The sequence below is a fragment of the Acanthisitta chloris genome, unplaced genomic scaffold (assembly GCF_000695815.1).
Source record: "Acanthisitta chloris isolate BGI_N310 unplaced genomic scaffold, ASM69581v1 scaffold7173, whole genome shotgun sequence".
NCBI lineage: Eukaryota > Metazoa > Chordata > Aves > Passeriformes > Acanthisittidae > Acanthisitta > Acanthisitta chloris.
Window position 1 is genome coordinate 1005 of NW_008663149.1, and position 13446 is coordinate 14450.

Genomic DNA, 13446 nt, shown 5'->3' on the forward strand with positions numbered 1-13446 from the left:
TAGGCAGAAAACCAGACAAAAGATCACGTGCTGTATCAGAAGGCAAGATGATACTGACAATTTCCTTGCCACGCTCTTGTTTTCTTCTGGGAGTACATCTCAGGTTTTGGTATTTTTCTTAATGCACTGGAAAAAGCAAAAATGTTGACTTGAATTTACCTTCAAACCTTTCCAATACTTAGTATTTGAATAACGGTGAAACTCATATTATTCTCAGCAGTCTGAAGGTTGACCAAGAGTAGTTAGTTATGTTTTTAGTTTTCTGGATAGCCCATTTTTGTCAAATGACATATTGCATGGGTGAAGATGTTCCTCTTTTGAAATCTCCATTAAAAATTGATTGACTAATACAGATCTTTGTTCTTTACACTGCTTACTAAGTATGGTAGAAAATACGTCAAAATGCAATTAACTTTTTTCCTGCCTAAATCCACGTACTTTTACCCTAATCTAGGGAGGAAAAAAGTATTCTCTGTAATGTGACTTGTAACAAATCTCATGTCACGTATTGGAGAGAAGAACAATCTGCTAATGCTAAGTATGCTAAGTATGCTAATGCTAAGCAAGGTATGTCCTGGCAGGGTTTACACATTCCCCAGCGCTGACACTCCGTTCTTTTCCTAGCCAGTCCTACAGAAGCAGAGATCAGGGAAGCTTGCACAACTCTGCTGTCTGTGGCCACAAAAGACATGAGTATGAAATGGATATTCTGAGCAAGAAAATGGTGACCTTTCTTGGGCAGTGAAGTGCTTGCAGTGGTCTCCAGGGCAGCATAGGGAAGGCAGATCAGGATACAGCACTGTGACTCACATCAAATTTGTCTTTGGATCTTTACTTGGTTCTTTCCCCAAGTGTACTCTCACTGCAAACACAGCTCTGTTCCCTCAATGTTAGCAGCAGTCTCATGCTGACCAAACAAGATGTATAAGCTCTTTGGTGTAGATCTGCTGTCACTTGGCTTACGTGATTTTCATAGAATTCTAGGGGTTGGAATGGACCTTACAGATCATCCAGTCCCAACCCTCTGCCATGAGCAGAGATACCTCCCACCAGAACAGGTCGCTCAAGGTTTCATCAAACCTGGCTTTGAACACTGCCAGGGTTGGGGCATCCACTACCTCCCTGAGCAACCTGTGCCAGTGTCTCACCACCCTCATAGGAAAAAAGTTTTCCTAATATCTGGCCTAAATTTTCCCTCCTTCAACTTGAACCTGTTACCCCTTGTCCTGTCACTGCAGGTCCTAACAGAGTCTCTTTTCTGGCTCCCTTGTAGGCCCTTCAGATACTGAAAAGTTACTATGAGGTCTCCACATAGTCTTCTCTTCTCCAGGCTGGACAGCCTCAACTCCCTCAGCCTGTCTTAACAGGGGAGATGCTCCAGTTCTCTTATCAACTTTGTGGCCTCCTCTGGACTTGCTCCAACAGTTCCATGTCCTTCTTATGTGGAGGGCACCAGAACTGTGTGCAGTACTCCAGATGGGGTCTCATGAGAGCAGAGTAGAGGGGAAGAATCACCTCCCTTGATCTGCTGGCCACACTCCTTATGATGCAGTCCAGGATTTGGTTGATTTCTGGGCTGCTAGCGCACACTGCAGCTCATGGTGAGCTTCTCATCCACCATCACACCCAAAAATTTTGCTCTGAGAGTAAGGTTAAGCTCCGAGCAGGTTAAGCAGTTGTGTGCCAACAGTACTCCCATGTGCCTTGTCACACTTTCCTCACTGTCTCTGGGGAAGGAAAAATAGATATATTTTCCATAATGGACTGGGGAAGGAAAGTTAAGAGGTACTTGCCTTTCTTCAGCCTACTGAACTACTGCACAGAGGCAGGGCACCAGTAAAGATGCAAGAATTTGATAGTGGCTGACTTGTTCTGTGCTTCCACCACCTGTTCTGACTAAGCTTAAAACATATTCCTGGATGCATCCCTCAGAATAGCCACATTCATGCATATCCACAGTGAAGTTCATTTTGGGTGATCTCTAGGATGAGAGAACAGGTGACTCAGGTGATGCCAGGGAAGCACAGGGGTGGATGTATAAAAAATTAAAACCTTGAATAAAATGAGGTGTGAAAGGATCCCCATGGTGGCTGGTTGTCTGTAGGCATTATATCAAAGACAAGATTTAAGTGCATCCTTGATTGAAAGATTTCTGCCCAATATCCCATTTGTTGTTATTTATTAGGATTTAAGAGAAACACTTTGAGATACATGTTACAGATAGTGGAAAAACAAACTCGGAGGTGTTTCCTGGAAAAACTTAGTCAGGATTGCCTAACTGAGGGACAAAGTCTCAGAACACCAGGCACCTGAGAAGGGTTAGGTAGGCCAAGGCCAAGTCACACCATGAAAGAAAGATAAGTCCTGTGTGATGGATGTGCTCAGTGAAGGCAAAAAAAGGACAGTCATAAAGCTGGTGCAGAGGGATGTCTCTCAGGGCATTGCAGTTTGAATGATTGGAGGGTGGAAGAACATGTCACATGTAATTCTTGTTGCTGAAACAGAGGATGATGAAATTTGGTACTATGGCCAGGGACTAAAGGCTCATGGGACTGGTACTTTAGCAAGGAGAGGAGAAAGATCTAAGAAAATATTGGAGGTTTTGTGAACCAAACACCAGTTCTTCATCTTGTGCAAACAGGATTTGATTTCCCAAACTGAAAGTAATATACTGTGGCTTTGTGATAAAACCATTAATTTTTAACTTAAATGTTTAGTAGCACTTTTCCATTGAAGAGGTCTGTAAGAGTTTCAGGTCCCAAGTATGATACTGCACTGTCACGGTTATAAAAAAATGGAAATGAATCTGCTGCCTGCTCCTGCCCAAACCTCAGCTAGCCAAATTTGCTATGTTTCCCTTGCTTGTTTCAAAATCCCAGGCTGCCTTGCAGAAATTTATGCCATTCTACAGAACTTGCTGTATCCTGTGAGAGATCAGTGCTGGGAGAGGAAGGACATTCCAATTTGACTTTAACACAAAGAAGGAATGAAAACTGAAATCATTATATTTATGCTTTGTGACATGTTAGCACACACTTCCTTTCTGTAAATGTGAAAACATAGGACTTCTAGTTTTGCTCTTTTTATTTTTAAAGCAAGGGAAGCAACAGAGAATACCATGTTTTCATTCGTGTAAGGACAAATGATTCATAGAGGAAATGATCCATGGCTGAGCAACAGGCCATGCTTATTATATCTGTGTATATATTGATGTATACACATGTGTGTGTATTTATATATGTACATGATTCCATGTATATAAGTGTACAGGTATGTGCATACAGAGGCACAATATCAACAGGCATTTCCTGGAATCTGCACTTGTTCAAGTACCATCCTGCCTTATCACTCACAGAAAAGATCCCCAGCCTCTGTCTAACCCTAACCTTTGATTTCTGTGAGTTACCTAAAGGTATGAGTGCCATGAAAGAAAAGAGCACAATGTCTCAAAAGAAAAAAAAGGCAAGCAGGTAGACAACCACCTGATTTATGCAGAAAAAAGCTAGAATGCCACTGTCTGCCCTCAGGGAAACACCACAATTGCCCTGAGCAGCCAGGTCTGTGTCCTGCCTCACAGATGTGCTCCAGAGCAATGCTGCACGTGGTTTTGTTTCAGTCTCTGGTGGCTGCTTTGTGCATCCCATTGTTTGCCAGATGAGACTACAGTCCAACAGGAACAGAAGGTTTTATAGTGGACCAGCTTTGTGTCCAGTTTCCTGCCCTTGCAAGTGCCTAACATACTTTACAGTCTGATTACTGAATTCCATCCTAGTGAGGCTAAGTGTTTCCATTGCTCCCCTTCCCAAACACGAATCTTCTGATGGAATAAAGCTGCTGATTCCCAACTAGGTGGTACTCACTTCCATTTGTGTTTCTGCTTGTGCCCTGGGGAGAGAAGGAAATCCACAGCCTCTTCCACTTCCAGACCATGAGGCTGAATTGTGGGTCTCCATAGCCACTCTGTCTCACTGGCCAGTGCAATTCCTTGTGAAACTGGGGATAGTAACTACCTGCCTACAGCTTGTCCTTTCTCTTACTGAATGGGATCAGATCCTGATCACTTGACCCATGCTGTTTTCTAGCACTTTTCTACCTCTTGAAAAGCAAGTGACCATTTAGAAAACCTTCCAGCTCTGACATCAAACAACTTGTCTGTCTTTTCATTTTCTTGATAAATCCTGGTTTCTAGAACAATTGCCTGTAGCAATTGTAGAGTTGCAGAACTCTCCACATCTCAGTTTGATATTAGAGTCAGTAACAAAATGCTCACACCACCAATGCTGCACTCATTTATCACCCTTCATTTAGCAATTTTAACTCAGGTTCTGTTGTATCTGTCCTCTCCAGCACACAATCCCACTCAATGCTCACACTGCTTTTACCTTTGTTTTGATTTCCCTCTTGTGATGATTGTCCTGCCGTGTTTCTCCTTTCTCTGTTCTATCTGTTTTCAGATCCTGCATAAGTACTTCCATTTCCCCCATGTTCTTGCCATGTTCTTCAGCATCAGCATACAAACACAGGACATATTACCTCTCACTTTCTCTTTCCTGGCCCATCTATACAGATGTCTTCCCACACCTCAAGATGATGATCAGGGGAGGGTGAGAGGCAGCAAACCCATTTTTATCCGTTGTGGCCTCTCAGTGCTTTTCAAGATAAGGAACCAGGTCTCTGGGGGACAGACATGCTCTCTTTCTGTATGAAAAGTTGCTCTCACGTAATTTTGCTGAATAGTGAAGTGAAGATTGCTTTATGTGACAGATGTGGTTTGCAAAATAAAATGTTTGTGGCCAAAATGGTCCATGCAGGAACCTGTACACATTATGTAGCAAAACTGCCACAAAACCAGCAAAACTGCCACAAAAACTTGCTGAAAGGCCAAGTTCTTATTTTGTTTAATGTACAAGTAAGGAGAAAAGGGAAAACCAGGAAGGAAGAATAACTGCATTTATAAAATCAACTTTGGTAATCCATTTTCATTTCATAAGTTTTCACTGACTTGACATCTTAACCTATGAGATCATTAAACCTAAGGTACCCTATGGAAGACATGGTAGTGGATGTGAAAAACACAGTGAAGTTGGTATGAACCCACTGAAACATACCAACTGTATGTTTTCTCCTTCAACACTCTCAAATAGAGTGTAAATCAGTGTGAACTGGCACTGTCCTGGAACAGCTTGACAAGCAACTTTTGGCAGTACTGATACATTTACTCTACAGGGCAGGGCATGGATACTGATAGGAAATTTGTCCAGAAAAGCTGCAAAAAGATACACTTGTTTTGAATTTCTTGAGCTTTAGTATCACCAAAGTATTTACTTTAAGCTGTATTTTAGGCTGTTTAATCCACTGTTTAATCTTTTTGTTTGTAAAGGCATACCTTGAGGGTCAGATAAAGTTCAACCACTAGAAAAATGCTATGACATAAATATTATGGCAATCATTCACTTAAGTGACAAGCTCAGACCTGCTTCCCCTAACTAGGAATAGGATGGAAAGATAGATAAGGAATCCTATTTTTCCTCCTTCTTTCTGCAAATCTTACATGAGAGAGATTCCTTGGCACGCAGATCTCCAAGCTGTGGAAAACAGAGCTGGGAGTGTGAGATTAGCACTCTCTGGCATACTATACACCCAAGAAGGGCCTTCTGTATCCCACTGCTTCCCACACTGCAAGTGTGAGCAAGTCAGGTCATCCCTGCTGGCCCTTCAGGGACTGGAGCACAGTAGTGGTCCTTGCTTCCATGACCTCAGCTGGCTTATCCACAGTTTTCCTTGGGCTACAAACCAAAGTTAGCCTGGTTGGCAAGCAAACCTCTACACTCACCATAGTAGATCTGTGATGCTCCAGCCAGCAGTGTCCAGTTCCCTGAGGTGGAGGCCAATGGAATCTTGAACAAAAGCAGACCAAGAAACAAAATGTTTGTATAAAGGAAATTGGGTTCACCTGTTCCCTCCTATTTTTGCCAAAGTGATGCAGAAGTAACAGCTAATTAAGGTGCTACCTGAACTCAAATTGTCTTTTCTTTCCAGATCACTGAGAGAATAATTGTTTTATTTGTCGTGATCAACAGTCAGGAAGAAGTTCAAGGGAAATATGTCGTGTGTGTTTTATTTTTCCTCTGGAATGTATTAGATGTGGTCAGGTAAGGAGTCAGTGTCAAAACCATGAGGGGAAAATTGGTCATTCTTGCCATCAGAACCTCACACTGTGCAGCAGGCTCATTTACCTGTTTCAAAATTGGCAAAGCATATTGACCATTCTACATAAAAGCTTGAACCTTGTAAGTTACTGATTTTTACAGAAATCCACATAGATGAGAGGCAGAGTGACATACAGATGTAAGGCAGAGTAAATTTAGAATGAAATTACAACTACATTCTGGGGAACAGCTGGTGTTTTTTGATCTTTATTGCTGTTTATTCAGAGACTTGCAAATTCTTTCCTCACTTGGAACAATTTTCCTTAATTATTCTGGTTTCTTATCCACTTTGCTCCAAGATTGACAGCACAGCAAGGCAGCACCAGCAGAACTTCTTGCTAAGACAGAAAGACTATTGTGGGTTAATTGCACTATGCTTTCCAAAAATCCAAGAGCTCCTGCTGTAGAGATTGAGAATTTTGGTGCAGTGGGGCATATATCACACCACTGGGACAACAAACATGAGACAAATTGGATAGGAATACAATTTGGGATTTCTGTCTCCAAAATTTTGTATGGTGGGAGGTTACCAATATCCCCCAGTGGTAAAAGCAGAATAGTGAAAATTCTACATTACTGACTTTTACAATATCTGGAGTCAAATGTAACTTAAGCCTCTATGCATCTCAGTTTGTAGACTTGGAGCAGGTAAGACATATGGAATTAAGAAGCATTTTAACAAGACATAGCCCTCACAGCAGCCTATGTATGGCAGCAAAATTTTGTTTATCTTTTTTTTTTCTTTCCACTAAAATAGCTTTCTGCTACTTTAAATACATTGCTTTGGAGGCTGACTGAGGAAAATGGATTTAGGTAGCTATGAAAGAGATGTGAAAAAGGAGACTGTCAGATAGGACTGATAAAGATTTTAAGTCAGCTTCAGAGTATTTGTACTACATGTGCCATTAGACTACTACTTGTATTAATTATTTTGATTATTGCTCCATCCCATTTCTTTTTGAAGTTTGTAAAGCTAAAATAGTAGGACCTAATCTGCAATGAAAGGGTTCTGTGCAGCTGGAGAGATGCCAAAAGTGTAAACAATACTGGCTGTAAAGTCCTGACAATGCATATTTATTTTCTACCCCTGCTAAAGAACACAGCCCAGCATCACAGCAGTAACAGCAGCGGTTTAATAGGCAAGATACCATGGCCTACAGAAGCAAACAACCAATTCAAATAACACATAGTACAACTCATGCAGATCTAGAATCCTTACCTGATTTATTTTACAGAGTCTGTGGCATGTCCTAGTAGCTCAAAGAAATGTTCATGTCTGAAAGTACACAGGTATATATCCCATTTCATAGCCAACTACTCTTGAAGTATTGCAAATTCTTCCACATAGGTCTTCAGGGATATTTATGTCCCTATTTACTATGTGTTATGGCTAATGATATACTGAGAGCAAATTCTGCAAGGTTTTCATGCTCGCACCATAAGCAGCTCGTGGAGGCGTATTGAGAAGAAGCAGCTGTTTCCTTTTAGTACTGGGTTGAGATTCAGTCTTAAAAGCAACAATAATAAAAACCAGAGACAATCCTGAAGTTGCAGAAGGCAAATTTGAGAGGGGGCGGTATATTTACAGCCTATCAAACTGTACTACAGTGCAGGTATGATGCAGAATTACTCAAATTAATTAATAAGAAGGGAATACAGAAAGTTTGTTTTAATGCTGGTTTCATCTGTCAGAAAGTCTTAGGTAACAGATTTTCATATTTCTAGCAAGACCACAGGGCAAAAAGCCTTTCAGCTGACCCAAAAATGCAATCAGACCTGTTTTGCTGGTGTTTGGAAAGCTGCTGTGCCACTTTCAGATCAAACTAGGATTAGCTCCTCTTTGGAAAGTGACGTTCTAGGCACACTGGTCTCCCAGTGAAAAACAGCAACAGCCACAGCAAGATTAAAATGCTGCAATACATTGGCGTGCAACTGCTACATTTTTGTACCTACTGCCCCTTTTGAGGTTCAGGAAAGGCACAGACTTACTACAGAAAGTTAAGTATCTGAATTACCTTCATGTTTAGACTTCTCCAGCAGTGATTTAGCTAGCTCAGCAGTCATAATTCGACATTTTCTCAGTCCCAAAAACAATCATATTCTGCTTGCCCCTCTCAGCAGCAACATCCCCATCTGAAATCCATTTTCTGATGGACCAGTATGAAATCATGCTGGTTTCTGATAGAGGCTTCTGGCTGGAGGGCTCTACTTCTGTCTGCCTGCTCCAGGGTAGCACCACAGACAAACAATGAACCATCTAAAACAACCCTTCCTAAACAATGAACCATCTGCTTGTAGTCATCAGAGCTTGAACAAAACCATTGCTCACTCTGAAAATTACTGATAGGCACCTCCAAGCTATTCTGCAATTCCTTTGCTTTTTTTCAATAATGTAACTGTATTTTAAAGACATCATCATTCCCTCTGTGCTCATCTGCTTTCCTCTTGCTGCAGGTACACTTACAGTATGTTGGCAAGGATGGGGATATACTACCTACCACTGACATGGCTCAACTTCTCACTGTGCATCCTGCTGTATCCCGTTTCAGTTCTGGCTAAAGGTAAGGAGGTGGGAAAGGTACCAACAACTTGCTTCCTTAATATTTTTCAGTAAAATGTCATCACTTCAATTGTCATTTGTGCTTAAGGTAGCTTTTCTTGTGTTGCCAAAGTAGTCATAAATGTGTATGTACCTTCGTGTTAACCTGTATGTCACCTATACTTTGCTTTTCTGTTCTTTTTTATTTAATAGGGGCTATCTGGGTTTTGAGGTTTCTGTGTCTGGTGGGTTTTGGTGGTGGGTTTTGTTTTTGTTTTTTTAATTGGTTTTTAACAATTTAGGAAAATGCTAATTTCTCTGGGTAAAGCAGAAAAATAGCCTCCAAAACTACATATGGATTCCCCCATTCCAGACTGAGCACATTAGGCAGCAAGTCCCAAAACTGCCTTCTCCCCACTGAGGCTGATCTTACTGGCTCAGGCTATACTTAGCATGTTATCACACGTCAAGGAATTTACTCACTGAGAGCATAGTGAAAGCACTCCAACTACAGTATTGACAGAACTTGTTACTGAATAGGAAATACTTGCTAATTCTGATATTAAGAGCAATTAGCATGTCAGACCTACAAAACTGAACTCCAAGAGAAAATGTGGATATGTATGTATATGAATGCATATGCATATAAAATACAGCTGTTTGTGCTTTAAAAGTAACTGACTTTTACATGAAGCCTTTTGACGATCTTCCACCTCCTTTTGACCAAGGTTTTACCATGTTTTTACAGCATTTGCAATTTGTGTATCACTGCCTTATTTTGAGTCCTTTGGTACATACTCCATCAAGCTACTATTTCCATTCGCCTTCTCAATCTATTTCCCCTGTGTTCTGAAAATGTACCTGCCCGTGCTCTTCATTGGTAAGTATCTCATCTTCCAGGTAGCTGTGTCTCAGTGCAAGTGTGGCAATGGAACAATCAAATCAGTACAGCACCTTTCACAAACTCTCTCTGCACATCTCCTGCACACCTCTGTAGGGAGGTGCATCACCACCTGTTTTCATTTCCAATGTCTTTCAAATACAAATAATTGAATTTGCAAAATTCACTGTGTGTGTGAGGCATAAAAATACAGAACAATAAAAATTGTTTCAGTAATCCTAGCCTTACAGCTACTTACTGAAGCTGCTTTTTTGTTTGCTTGTTTAAAAAAAATAATCAATTCCCATTTGATCATACTCTCTTTCTGTCACACCCTCCTCACTCATTCCTCCTAGCTGCTATGAGAAACTACTCTGAAATTCAGACTTTTACAGACTGATAATTCAAAGGGATAAAAAGCCAGCCCACTTCAAAACCTGCATGTAAATAGAGCTCTTCTCCTTATCATCAAAATACTTTTCAAACATTTCAGCCAAATTTAACTGCATTATAGACAGGTCTTTGCTCTGACACTGGCTTCAACATGGATATGAAGAATCTAATCTTTGCAATGCAGTGTCCTGTTCCTAGGTTCATGGAAGGAACTATGCAAGGTTGCCAGATGAAGGCTCCTACTGTTCCTTCTAAATGAACTGAAGATAGTTTGGACTCTACTCCCTTGTTCTTACACTGTTTTGTGTTTTGATTCAGGTATGTGCTTTATCATCCAGAACCTCTTCTCTGAAAGAAAGGCACACCTAGGGACAGGCAACATCAAAAATAAAAGTAGCTAAATTGATATTTTGTTTGGAAGTACAAAATATATTCCCATTGGACTGCTGCATATCACAGGTTAAAAAGAAACTGGATAAAGATTTTTCAATGCAAAACTTCTCTTTGCACGTACATTACTGGCTGTGTAGAACTTTCATGAAAGGCAGGTCTCTTGAATGCACCTGAAAAACGGAGCAGCTTTTGAACACTTTTGAATGTTTTGACTTCAAATGGCCAGAGTTTTAAAAATGAATATATTTTTTCCACCATATATTAGAGAACCGAAAAAAATTGACAAGTGCCTCCACTCACAATCACACCAACAACCCTTATTTTGGTATTAATTCTTGCCTTATTAGCAACAGATACTCTGTGATGACAATACCATTTAATCTGTGAGATTATTTTATATTAGGCCAATATGTATGTGCCTAAATTGACTGGAACTAGAATCTTACAAGGAGCAGAAGCCAGAACCTTTGCAACCTATGAGATTCACATGCTGATTGGCCCCAGGCGTTCAGCAAAGGATCCCTCACATTCTGGCCCATCCTACACTTATCAAAGCAAGATTCCAGAAAATGCAGCTAAACCAGAAAGGCAAGTGATCAGGTACTCATTTACTACGTACTCAAGGGGATATTGAAGGGTCAAGAAGCATCACGTGTCTGGCATATCCACCTCTTTCCTCACAGTGATTTTCTTTCATGCTGAACAGCAAACAGACGTGCAAAAGACATGTGATGTACTCAGCCCAAATATATGTTGTTCTTTAAAGGGAAGTGAATGACTATTAAAGGCCACGTGCAAAATTCTAGGCATTTTACTCAACGGCATTTCTCCTCATACCTCTGCAGACTATCTGTGAGGATGCAACTGGAACATAGGCTCTTCATGGGCTGAGGATGAAGAATACACACAGCAACCCAGTGCTGTGTGTACTATATGCAAAATATATTATATGTGTATATTTTATATGTAAAATAGCCAAATAACTCCTAAGAGGCTGGCAAGGGCTTTTCTGGTGTTTCATCCAAACTGATCATCACCTACATTTGAATTCACACAGGTAGGGGAGAAAAGAAAGGCTATTTCTTTGAGCTTGACTATAAGCTGTGGAGTGGGAGGCAAGATAATAGTAGGAGAGAAGATAATATTTAAAGGAAAAATAAACACTATCACAATATGAAGAGCCTTTTCTTGCATTAGTTTTTAAACCATGCAGCCTATGAGGGTATATAAAGAAACAGTGAAGCTAAACTGATTTGTTATGAAAGGTCACCTACTATAATTTTTATTTATTTAATATATATGCCAGACAATGCCTGAAGACTGTTGTGACCATTGAGTGTTTGCAAACCATAAGGAACAAGATTATACATGCAATAGTATAGGGTCAACTCTGGATTATTTGACAGTTTTGAAGAAGACGTCCAGAGTAAGTCCACATTAAACAGCCTTGTTAACATGATACAGTTGAAACATGAAACATTTCCCCTTGGAAATTCAATCTTATGTGTTTGTCATGAAACTGACTGGAGTTAACAATCCCCATAGGAGGAAACAGCAGTAGGTATTGTAAACAAAGCATTAGCCAAATCAATTACGGCATACCAAGTTCCAGGACGCTTCTGGGTTTCTTCTAATAAACTAAGAACATGGAGCACCAAGCCCTAGCATTTCAGTTGTCAAGTAAGAAATTTCCTGTTTCTCAGTCTTTTCGGTCTCTCCACCAGATGTGGAAAAATGCTGTTTTAGCATCATGAGCCACCCTTTTACATTCTAACTGTAAAGACGTGTTCTGGTTTTCTACATGCTTTTTAATGCAGTTCATGGCTTATGGATGTGATTCTTCAAATAAATTGTTGATACATGGAAAACAAATGTCTAAGTGCCTCAGTCAGAGTAAAACAGACTTACGTAGCTTACACTGCCGTGTTTAATTTGGCTAAAATATTAGTAGCTCTGTCATAAGCTTTGTGCTGTCAGAAAAGGATGGTTCTCTCCCTTGTTTCCTAATAGGCAGCAGCCTTCTTTTGGCACCTTTTCACTCTATGGATGCTAGTCTCACTGCTGGGTCTTGGGGTTTAATTTGGTTGTTTTGAACCCGAGGGTTAGTACCTTCCTCCCAACCTGCCGGTGTGATGTGTTGGCTGGGACACAGTGTCAGCCAAAGCTTGTGTATCATTAGGTGGCAGCATTCCTCTGAAGCTCTAGGTACTGAACATTAAAACAGGCGACCTTGGTTACAGTTGCAGCTCTTATGCCATACAATAACTGTGCCTTTCCAGCAATTGACAGCAGCATTTGACCAGCTGCTCTTTTCATACTCCTGACATGGGAATTGAAACCCTGGAAGCTGTAGGACTGTCTCCTTCAGAGAATGTGTATTGTCAAATTCTGGCCCCAAAACTTCATATGCTTAACTCTCCAGAGCCTAGGATCCACTTCCTTGTACCACAGGTGCAACATGCTGTGGGGAGCCACGCAAGGACGGACCGCATGACACCAATATGATGATCAGTGAGCGCCCTTGGCAGTGCATAATTGCCACCTGTGATGGGAGTTGAACTGCCTCCAGGAGTCGCAGGATTTCTTCTGCATGACTGACTGTTTTCCCTTGGGCAGTCAAAAGTCCTCTCCCTTTCCAGATGGCTCCATGGACATGTACCACTCCAAATGCATACTTAGAGTCAGTCCATATGTTGATTGGTTTTCCTTCTGCCAGAGCTCTGATGAGAGCTATCAATTCAGCCTTCTGGGATGAAGTTCCTGCCATTCCCAAAAAGGCTGGGAGTTCCTTCGCAGTCCAGGGTCTGGGTGTCTGGCAAATGGCTTCTTTCTGTGCAGTCCCTAGAGAGCTCTGTCCCCCTGAAACTTCATATCCCAGATAGATTACTTGTTTCTGCACCAATTGAGCCTTTTCTCAAGAGACTCAGTATCCACCGATACTAACGCTGACTAGATATCAACATGATCAGGATGGTTCAAGAAATCACTGAGTCACTCCTACAGCTGTATTGAATGGCCTAATGCGAATGAGA

The 13446-nt window shown here is 41.0% G+C and overlaps 1 protein-coding gene across 1 annotated transcript; it reads left to right on the forward strand.

The window, feature by feature from the left end:
- Positions 1–6021: 6021 nt before the first annotated feature.
- PTPLAD2 (protein tyrosine phosphatase-like A domain containing 2) lies at positions 6022–10422 on the forward strand (the record flags this gene model as incomplete). Its single annotated transcript, XM_009070886.1, has 4 exons — positions 6022–6152; positions 8664–8770; positions 9497–9628; positions 10340–10422. Coding segments are annotated over 4 exons (453 nt in total), but the record flags the coding sequence as incomplete, so codon positions are not given.
- Positions 10423–13446: the final 3024 nt, after the last annotated feature.